Below are 11,143 nucleotides of genomic sequence, written 5' to 3' on the forward strand. Positions count from 1 at the left end.
TATGCAAGGACACAAACTACAGGCAGTGGTTTGCACCCTATTGGTTTAAGAGGCATTCTACAGCAGACCTGGGAGAAATCCTAGAGCCAATCCTGCTTAATGGCTTCCGGTGTCCAGCAGGGAGATGCTGTCCTGGCACCGTCAGAAGCTCTGTTCTTCCTCACGCAGTCCTATGGGTGGCACAGATCTAAAAGCAGCATACGGCCTCATTTTATCCGTGATTTTGGTTGTGACTTTGGGCAAGTTACAACATTCTGTGCCTCAGTCATCTTAGCGTAAAGGTGCATAACTGTACTGATCACACTGATTTTTTTAAAGATTTTACTTATTTATTTGACGGAGAGAGACACAGCGAGAAAGGGAACACAAGCAGGGGGAGTGGGAGAGGGAGAAGCAGGCTTCCCGCCGAGCAGGGAGCCCGATGCGGGGCTCGATCCCAGGACCCTGGGATCATGACCTGAACCGAAGGCAGATGCTTAACGACTGAGCCACCCAGGCGCCCCACATTGCTCTGCAATTTATCATGAACTCTGAAAGGAACCTTGCTGGATAATAATAATATGTACCAAGCTGGGATAGCTTTTCTCCTTGTTTATACTTCATAGAGGTCATTAGTTGTTTGAGTCTCAGGATAGTATGGTTTTCTTGATATCTCATTTATATCCCACAGAGATCAGTAATTATTTTGGGAGACTTAAGGAACATGAATCCCAGAGATACATACACGCAAAAACATAAAGCCTTTCCATGATCACATCTTCAGAAACAGAGGAAGCGATATTTACCCACAGGTAAGTTGGGCTCTACAGTCTTTTCTTGGGAATGGACATAAATGATATTTTCTGAGAGCTGGAAGATTTCTCTCTCTCTCTTTTTTTTTCTTCTCATAAGGTAAGTTATTATAGCCACGTATACAAGAAGGAAGAACAGTAGAGGAGGGTAGTAGTATTAAACATATTTATAAAAATCAGTGTTTTAACTCTTAATTAGAGAGTATTTTAAGAAATGCCATGTTTGGGTCACTTCTTTATGAAAACGTTTTTTCTTTGTGTATTGAGAAACAATCTCAATGGGGGATGGAAACAGTCTAATTTGCAGGACCAAATACCTTGGTAAGAGGTGTACGAGGGAAAAGGGTGTAAGCAAGTTGGAAAGAGTACTTGGTCTCCCCCCAATCTTCTTCCACCTCACTCACACTGACTCATCCATGGAACCTGGAAAAGACCACATGGAAACGCCCAACAGTCACTCTGATGCTGAGAGCTGCAGGAAGGGGCCCTCAGGACTGTTTGTGGAGGGACACAGACATGGGGATCACCTCTGAAGCAGAAAGGAGAGGAATTATTTTGGTCTTGGGTACCACACTTAGAAATGTCTTTCCATAGCAGGCTTCTCAGCCTTAGTACTATTGACCTTTTGGGCCACATACTATTTTTGTGTTTGCATGTGTAATTGGTATGTGTGTCGGGGCAGGGTGGGCTGGGGCTGCCTTGTGCATCTTTGAATGTTCAGCAGCATCCCTGATCTCTGACCACTAGATGTCACTAGCATTCCTTCTTATTGTCACAGACAAAAATGTCTTCAGACAGAGACCAAAGTCCCGGAGGGATCAAAATCTCTCCTGTTGTGATGAACATTGGATGTTATAATCAACTAATGAGCCGTTTGACACTACATCAAAAACTAATGTTGTACTATATGCTGGCTAACTGAACATAAAAAAAAAAAAAATCTCTCCTGGTTAAGAACCACTTCTCTATAAATAAACAAAATCCTGATTTTTCACCTTTAGACCAGAAAACAGGCAAGGTTTTCAAGATTATGTACTACATTGAACTCAGAAAGAGACAGCTCACTTTTACTAGCCATCGACGAGAGCAAATCATATTATCAGAATAATTATTTGTTTTCAAACTGGGATTTCTTCTTTTTCACATTTCTAAAAATGTTTTAATGAAAACGTTATCTTTCTGTAAACATTTCATTATATTACAAATGAAACATTTGAATCCATTACAGACCACCTCTTAAGTCTTAAAAACCAGGATAAAACGTTGAAATTTAAAAGTAATCTTGAATATTATATATAGGCTAGCAATGCTTATATCACCCCTGCATTAACTTGCAAATTATTCAACTCCTTGTGACATCAGTTATTGGAACTCTGAGATACTGTCCTTAACTAGAAATGTTTCAAGTTGTGACTTACATAGTAGAACTCTTAAAAACAAGCCTATTTCAGTTGTTCAGATCCTTAACAAATGATCTTTATTATTCACTTTTCTTCAAGATTTCAACTGGGACTTCTTAAGGCACATACGCTTTACCTCTTGAAATCATTTGAAAAAAGGGGAAATACCTGACTGCATTGAATTTTAGTGGAGACTCTTTCTTCCAGGAAAAATCAACGTGTCTACACGTTATAAATTAAGGCAAGTTTCTACATTTTTTTTTCAAATGATTAGAATAAAATATTTACTTTTCATGGATTTTGTGAGGGTTAAACATGCAAAGCAACTTATGTATACATATATAATATTCTCTCTGTCCAATCTAGCTTGCTATTTTTTTAAGGATTTATTTATTATTTGTCAGAGAGAGAGCTCAAGCAGGGGGAGTGGGAGAGGGAGAAGCAGGCTCCCCGCTGAGCAGGGAGCCCGATGCGGGACTCGATCCCAGGACCCTGGGATCGTGACCTGAGCCAAAGGCAGACACGTCCCCCACTGCCACCCAGGCGCCCCATGGCTTACTATTTTTTAACTTACCGTTGTACCATAGTTATTCGTCAGGTCATTAAATGTTCTTCAAAAATATCCCCTTAATAGCTGCATTGTTTTCCATAATATATATGTACCATAGCTTTGACCATTTCCCTCTTGTGTGACACTTGATTTCTGACTTTTACTATCATAAATAATGCTACAGTGCGGCAGCAAACATTTGATATTTTCATATGTACATCTCTGATTACTTCTTCAAATGGATTTAAAGCAGTGAATGTATTTGTCATCTAGGTCTTTATAAGGCTTCAGAGTCATAGTTAGAGGAAGTTTGAATCCAAGTGCCAATTCCCTGAACAATGGCTGGCATGGGATAGCTTAATTAACAAAATCACTATGTTAATTTTATAGAAAAGAAGCTAGAATGGAGCATAAAAGCTACTTCTCCATCTAAAACATACTGATAAAGAATGAACACTTGTGGATTAACAATCTTCAATACATAGACTTTTCATCATTTCAGTGGAAAACAGAGAAGAATGCTGTGTATTTTAAAAAATTATTTCCCAAGATCTCAATATTTTCAGTACTCATTAAACATTTTGTCAAGAAAGAGGGGTTTCAGTTTCATAAAACAATATGGCTAATTAAATAATGTTTGATGTCTTTCCAATGACTCAGTTTCAAGCTCTGAATTGTGTAGGACTCCTTTAAGGGATCATATAAGCTGTTATGGATGTGATTGTTTTTGTGTGATCTGTGAATTAAACTGCTATCTTATGCATCTTTGTCACGATGCCTGCAAATTTTCTAAACTTCAGGAAAGCAATGTCCTATTTCTTCACTGAAAACATTAACTTTCTTATTTGTTATCCTGTCTTTTTTTTAGGAGACAGTCAAAAAATGAATTTGGAATCATATAATGGAGAGTAACTATTAATATTCTTCTCCATGCTCAGTAAAGTGGGACCCTGGGGGAGGAGAACTGCACCTCTGTGACAGAATTCCTTCTTCTCGGATTAGCAGATGCCCCTGAGCTGACGGTCTTCTTCTTCCTGGTGTTCTTTCTCATCTACGGCATCACTGCTTTGGGATTTCTAGGCATGATGGCATTGATTCAGGTCAGCTCTCAACTTCACACTCCCATGTACTTTTTCCTCAGCCACTTGTCCTTTGTGGATTTTTGCTACTCCACGATCATCGTGCCAAAGATGCTGTCCAATATCTTAAACAGGGACAAAGCCATCTCTTTCCTGGGACGCATGGTGCAATTCTACTTGTTTTGCACATGTGTGGTAACTGAAGTCTTCCTTCTAGCTGTGATGGCCTATGACCACTTCGTGGCCATCTGCAACCCACTATTGTACACGCTCACCATGTCCTGGCATCTCTGTATGGAGCTGGTGTCTTGCTGCTACCTCTGTGGGATGGTGTGTTCTCTGATCCACTTGTGTTTAGCTCTTGAGATCCCATCCTATAGATCAAATGTGATTAACCACTTCTTTTGTGATCTACCCCCTCTCTTATTGCTTGCTTGCTCCGATGTCTCTATTAACGAACTGTTGCTATACATCCTGGCCACCTTCAGTGAGATGACCACCATTGTGATCATCGTCACTTCCTACATGCTGATTCTCATCATCATCCTGAGGATGCACTCTGCAGAGGGAAGGCACAAAGCCTTTTCCACCTGTGCCTCCCACCTCACAGCCATCCTTGTCTTCCATGGAACAATTCTTTTCATTTATTGCCGGCCCAGTTCTGGCAACAGTGTGGAGACTGACAACGTGGCCACGGTGTTCTACACCATAGTGATCCCCATGCTGAACCCCTTCATCTATAGCCTGAGGAACAAGGATGTAATAGAAGCTCTCAGAAAAGTGGTGAGCTCCCAAATATTTTCCTAGAAAATATTTTCTTATCAGGATTCAGGGTCGCAAAGTGGAGGCTGGTGGAGGGGTGAATGGGTGGGCTGTGGTGTTCGAGTGGAGGGAAGAGGCAGGACGTAGGTGGTTCTCAGTTATTCTTTTTGATTCACTTGCCTCTGCGCCTCCTCAATTTGCCTCAAGTGTAGGACTGAGCACATTTCAAACTTGAAGCCTACTTCTTGCTTTTCTTCACTGTCTAATGTCTTAAATGGACATAAATAAGGGATTCTTCAGACACATATAGTTTGCTGTATAACCTTCAAGAGCTTAATGAAGAGCTCTTAGGATCACACTTTCTTTCAGTGTCTTTGATCCTTTCCAAAGTTGAATCCTTCCTATTTTACAATGAAGAACACATCTTTGCCCAACAGTTTATACAGGTGAGATTTCCACATGGGATGTGCCTATTTTATGTTTGTTTCTCTCTTTTTTAAAGATTTACTGCCTATTTCTGGTTTTCTTTATTATTTTTGTTGTTGCAGGGTCCAGTGACCTTGGAACTTCAGATATGGTCTCATCTGAAAGTACGGAGATATACCAATTCCTTCCCATGAATGTTAAGAAAAGTAAATTACATGTTATGTGCAAAGAACCTAGAATGACCTGTGGTACACAATTAGTTATATGTATCCCTCCTTCTCTCTCCTTTCTCCTCCTCCCTCTCTTATATTGTACTTCTATTTCATTTCTACAGTCTGTCTCATATATACACACCCAAATACACACTATATGAGAGTGGATATATATATAAATTCTCCACACACACATAAACTTGCCATCACTGAATAACCACTACTACCAGTACCTGTATTTCTGACTTAGGTCACTCGTCACAATTTTTGTTACTTTGTTTTACTTTGTATCTCCATTCTAATTCTCCATTGTAGATAAAATGCTGTCACATATAAGTGGAATTCTAACCTACTTGTAGAAAACATAAATATTTCAATTTCAAGCTAAATTATGGGAGGAGCCCAGTTGTCCATCAACTGGTGAATCTATAAAAAAGATGTGAGATATATATATATGGAATATCACTTGGCCATCAAAAAGAATGAAATCTTGCCATTTGCAATGGTGTGCATGGAGATAGAGTGTACCAAGTTAAGCAGAATAAGTTAGTCAGGGAAAGACAAATATCGTATGATTTCACTTATATGTGCAATTTAAGAAACAAAAGAGATGATTCTAGTGGGATAAGAAAAGAGAGGCAAACCAGAAAACAGACTAGAGAAGAAACTGAGGCTTGCTGTAAGGGAGGTGAGCGGGGGACACGCTAAATGGGTGGAGTATTAAGGAGGGCACTTGTGATGAGCACTGGGTATTGTATGTAAGTGATGATTCACTAAATTGTACACCTGAAATTAATATTACACTGTAATATTACACTGAATGTTAACTGACTGGAATTTAAATAGAAACTTGAAGAAGAAAAAAGAGGTAAAAAAATTCATTTTCAGGGTACCTGATGCACTTCTTTTTTAGTCATCTTTGTGCTTATTGCATGAATTCTCTCTGCTATGATGGTGTATGACAGCTTCATGGCCATTCCCAACCCTTCCCACCACACAGTTGTTATGTCCCGGAAACCCTGTGCCAGACTAGTGGTTGTATCATACTCAGGAAGAGTAACATTTTTCTTGATCCTCACATGTTCTGCTTTTGGATGATCTTGTGGTTCAACACAATCAATCACTTCTTCTGTTAGATCTCCTCACTAAAGTCTTTTTCTTGCTTTGGGTCTTATCACAACCAGTTACTTCTTTTCACTGCCATGACTATTAATGAGGGGAGCACACTGCTCTTCATTCTCCTGTCTTAAGTGTTTTTCATTGCCATCAGCCTGCAGGTGCATTCAGCAGTTGGGCACCACAAAATCTTCTCGATCTGTCAGTTTCACACGCGACTGCCTTTAGCATTTTCCACAGCACCATTCTCTTCTCCTACTATGTGCCATAACTCCCAAAACTCCAAGCACACAAAATGGTATCTGTGTTTACACAGTGGTGATCCCCATGTTGAATCTCCTCATCTCAACCTGAGAAATAAAGACATCAAAGAAAAGTCAGAAAATCATGAATTCATATTGAATTCATGCATTGGTAAAAACATACTTCTGTTACTATCGAACATCTTTCTGTGATTGTTGAATGATCTGTGTATCAAGCTCATTTTTTTTAAAGATTTTATTTATTCATTTGAGAGAGAGAGAGAACACATGCATGAGAAGAGGGGGAGAGACAGGGTGACAAGAAGCCTCCCCACTGAGCTGGAAGCAGGTGCTCAATCCTATGACCCTTCAGATCATGACCTAAGCTGAAGTCAGATGCTCAACTGACTGAGCCACCCAGGAGCCCCAAGCTCATTAAAAAAATGAAAAATCACTTCAGATTTTCAAAAAAGCAGGACATTTAAAATGGAATGATACGAATTTTAGGTCAGAGAACTTACACCTGGCTCTGATATTATAAGCCAGACCAGCTGATTTATCTGAGCCAGCTTTTATCTACAAAAGTGATATAATTATGTTGTAGTTCATAAAGCGGTGTATGGGACAAAATGAAATGTAGACAATATATTTGGTATATATTATATGTGCAATAAATTCTAGTTCTATTCTCTTTTCTTCTTTGCTAACTGATAGGTTGTAGGTGTTAAATAACCACTTTTGTATTTTAAACTTAGTGAAATAGATGACAAAGAAAGATTCACATAAACTCATATTCAAGAACCTCACAAGCCAGTGTTATTAGCAAGTATCATAAGAGGTTTGGTGGAGAGACACAGTTTAGAATCATCTGTGGACATCAGAGATTGTTTCATAATTGCATGCATATTTTGTTTGACCTTGAAGTGTGGGCAAGTTTTTAAGAGAAACAAAAGAAAAAGACACAAGTTTTTTCTGGGAGTGAGGAAAATGAACAACGTTGAAGAGGTGAGCAATATAGTTAAGCCAATGATTCAACAATATTTTTGAGCTACTATTTTATGCCATAAGCATACAAGGTATCATGTTAGGTGCTTGAGGGAATGAAAATTTACATAAAATAAAATTACTACTCTTAATTCTTTCAGAAAGAATCCCAGTGTGGAAGATACAAATATTTACAACAATTTTAGAAATATTAGCTTGTTTCTCAGAATATTGGGAACAAAAACAAATAAAATATATTCATGTCTTATGTTTTATGCTTCCTTTTTATCATCTATCAGCGTAAATATATTATTAATTTATATGGCCACTTCATCAAATTCTTATCTCAATTCTCTTCATCAGAACTCCTTAGGCAGTTTTCATAAAATAATTGATTAGATTTCTTGTAAATATTGAGAGCCATTCAGGGGCGCCTGGGTGGCTCAGTCAGTTAAGGGTCTACCTTTGGCTCAGGTCATGACCTCAGGGTCCTGGGATAGAGCCGTGTATCAGGCTCCCTGCTCAGGGGGGAGTCTGCTTCTCTTCGTCTCCCTGCCCCTCCCCCAGCTGGTGCTCTCTCTCTCTCTCTCTCTCTCTCTCTCAAATAAATAAATAATTAAAAAAATTGAGATCCAATTTGCTTTCCTTAAATGTCATTTTAAATTAACTGTCATTTTTAATTATAATATATAAAAACAAGTAATCAAGCTTAGATTATTGTGTCTATTAGGAAGGATTAAATTTCTCTAGTACTAGTAATATTTTCTATAAGATGACCTCATAGAGGGGTGCTTGGGTGACTCAGTCGTTGAGCGTCTGCCTTCGGCTCAGGTCATGATCCTGGAGGCCTGGGATCGAGTCCTGCATCGGGCTTCCTGTGATAAACAGACACAAATAAAATACTGTGGCCTAGATTGGTATTATAAAGTCAGAAGAACACACCTAGAACAGATTAACTAATGTAGTCCCATTCGATGGCTTCCAGCATTGGACATGCACTGAAAAAGTGCAGCCTCAGAAATCTCTCTGGGTTTGTTCTCTTTTTTCATACATTCATATGAGTGGAAAAACCAGAGGGCCGCAATTACCTTTATGGGCAACTTATTTTGAGTTGATCCAAGTGGCAACTGTCTGTGTCTCCATCATTTCCCTTGTAGGATAGGCATGAAACCCAGAACTGTTTCTTGGCTGGTTACTAGGAAGCAAAAAGGAATTAATAGTTGAATAATATTTAGAATAGCTTCCAACACATAGCAAGAGCTAAATAAGTCTGATATCTTATATAGTTTTCTGATCAGTAGAATTGTTACTCTTATGGTAGGTATTTAAAGGAATTCTGATGTAGCATTAGTCACTGTGTCCTACAGGAATCTAGGGGATTCTATCATGTTATAAGAAAGGAAGAATTCCTAAGAAATATTCATGTTATTTTAGTTGTGTTATATCACATGTAGTCTAGGTTTAATTTTTATATATTTTGTTATACCTTTAGAGATTAGTAATTGTTTTGGAGCCTAAGGAGCCCATTTCCCAGGAGCTTAAATTGCAGTATAAGTTTCTGTCTGTTGTACACACCTTAACATCTTCAGCGCCAAAGACAAAGTGTCTGCCACTCAGGTCTGCTAGCTAGAAGTAGCCTCTGGTTACTTGAAAAAAAAAAAAAAAAGAATATACGTTCCCTGTCAACAATTATTTTAAAGATGTATTGAACTATCTCTCTTCTTAGAGAATGTTTTTATACGAGTTCTATTAATGTGCAGTTACTTCTTAAAATGTTTTTGCTTTCAGTATTCAGAAACACTTAATGGTGAATTTAGAACAATTTTCTCTGTTACATCAAACATGGGTGTGTATGAAAGAATACAGAATAAGCAAATGGTAGCCCTCTTCTCTCTCTCTCTTTCTGTTTCCTCCTAACACCTTCTTTCAGACCCATTTCTGTCATGAAATCAAGAATTTATGATCATGGAGGAGCTCCTTCATTGTCCTAATAATGCTGAGGGTTGCATTTATATGCCTGCCAAATGGTCATGGGCAGTCAGGATTTGTGAACTCTCCCTGCTCAGAAAATGAGATTAATTCTTTTGGATTTGTTTTGGGGTTGCCATGAAATAGTTTCTGATTATCAGCCTAGAATATTAGGAAGAAGCAGGCAAATTAACTCGGGTATTTTGTTTTGTTTTTGTTCTTGGCCACATAATGAAAACAAATAAACATGACTTCAGGAAATTGATATGTTTCCCGTCTTTAAAGTTTATTCAAGATATGGTGAAGAATGCAAGTTATGCTTTCAGTTCAGAACCTCTTCACTTAAATTTCATTACATATATGTGTAGAGGTCACCCGTATACTCCTTCTGCTGTCTAGAAGGTAGGGCAGAGAATAGAACCCCTAAACTTCTATTTGCCTTTTCTTTGAGGAAAGGTCTCAAGGGGTCTCAATCCCCCTTATGTGATAATCAATGTAAACATTTCTCCCAACCAACTACTTAGAGAATCTGGGAGAGTTTTCAGGCACTTTTTTTTTTTTATGTGGGTAAAGGATTCATCTTTAAGTTACAGATAGATCTCTATGATATGCATTCATACCTCTTTATTTACATCTACATATATACACCAAGTGTACTATTCAGTGTCCTTTTTTTTTAATTTACCACCTTCAAAATGTAATTTTAAATAACATGATGATTCTATGTCCTAGATATGATGGACCACAGTTTAACAACTGCTTTATTTGAGAGTTAAATTTTTCTTTGTTAATATTATAAACAGTACTGCAATATAGTTTTGAACATAGTTTTTCACAATGTTATAAGTGTAACTATTTCTTACAACAGCTTGTTAAGAAGACAATCTCTCATAAAAAAATACTGTATAGATTTTATTGTTGTCAGGGTTAAGACTTTGAACATATGCTGCCACTTTTCTTTCCAGAAATAATGTATTCAAGAGTTCTATATTTCTGAGTCTTTATTAACATAGATAATTAGTATTATAATAGACTAAGACAGCTAATTTGATAGGTAATATTCTCACTTTCAAAGTATATCTTAAATCTTCTTTAATAATTCAAATTTTAAGGGTTTTTGTGAGCCACAAACCTCAAAAAAATGTCACACTTCTCCAAAATGGAATATTAGAAAACTTTGTTTCAAATTTATGTTCCTGATAAACTCAACTAAAAAATAAAAGAATATTTTTGAGAATCACAGTAGGTGTCGTTCTGCTGGACAGAGCTTATTAAGTTTCTGCAGAACAGAGATAATTTCTATATGGGTTGAAATATATCATTAAATCAATCTTAAATTTCATCAAATAACTGAACTTAATCATCTCAATGCATTGTGATAGATAAAGTTTGGTTCATTTAAGGTTTCTCCTGATGCCAAAGACAATTTTGATCAGTGGGATCCACTGAGACATTTAAAATTTTGAATTATTTGACAACGGTGTTTTTGTTATTTCTTATAAATACAGTATTTGATAGCGATGCTATATTATTCTGAAGTTATTATTAATCTGTTTTTACTCCCTTTTTAGAAGAAACACAAAATGTAACATTTGTTTTCCTAAGCCTGACAC

General features: G+C 37.5%; 1 protein-coding gene across 1 annotated transcript; it reads left to right on the top strand.

Annotated features, from left to right (window-relative positions):
* Window positions 1-747: 747 nt before the first annotated feature.
* On the top strand, window positions 748-4,627 carry LOC113913571 (olfactory receptor 5L1-like). The gene is made up of 2 exons (XM_027577870.2): window positions 748-791; window positions 3,685-4,627. The coding sequence occupies exons 1-2, from the start codon at window positions 748-750 to the stop codon at window positions 4,625-4,627; spliced, it is 987 nt and encodes a 328-aa protein (XP_027433671.2).
* Window positions 4,628-11,143: the final 6,516 nt, after the last annotated feature.

Source organism: Zalophus californianus, chromosome 11 (genome assembly GCF_009762305.2).
Source record: "Zalophus californianus isolate mZalCal1 chromosome 11, mZalCal1.pri.v2, whole genome shotgun sequence".
In the NCBI taxonomy this organism is placed as follows: domain Eukaryota; kingdom Metazoa; phylum Chordata; class Mammalia; order Carnivora; family Otariidae; genus Zalophus; species Zalophus californianus.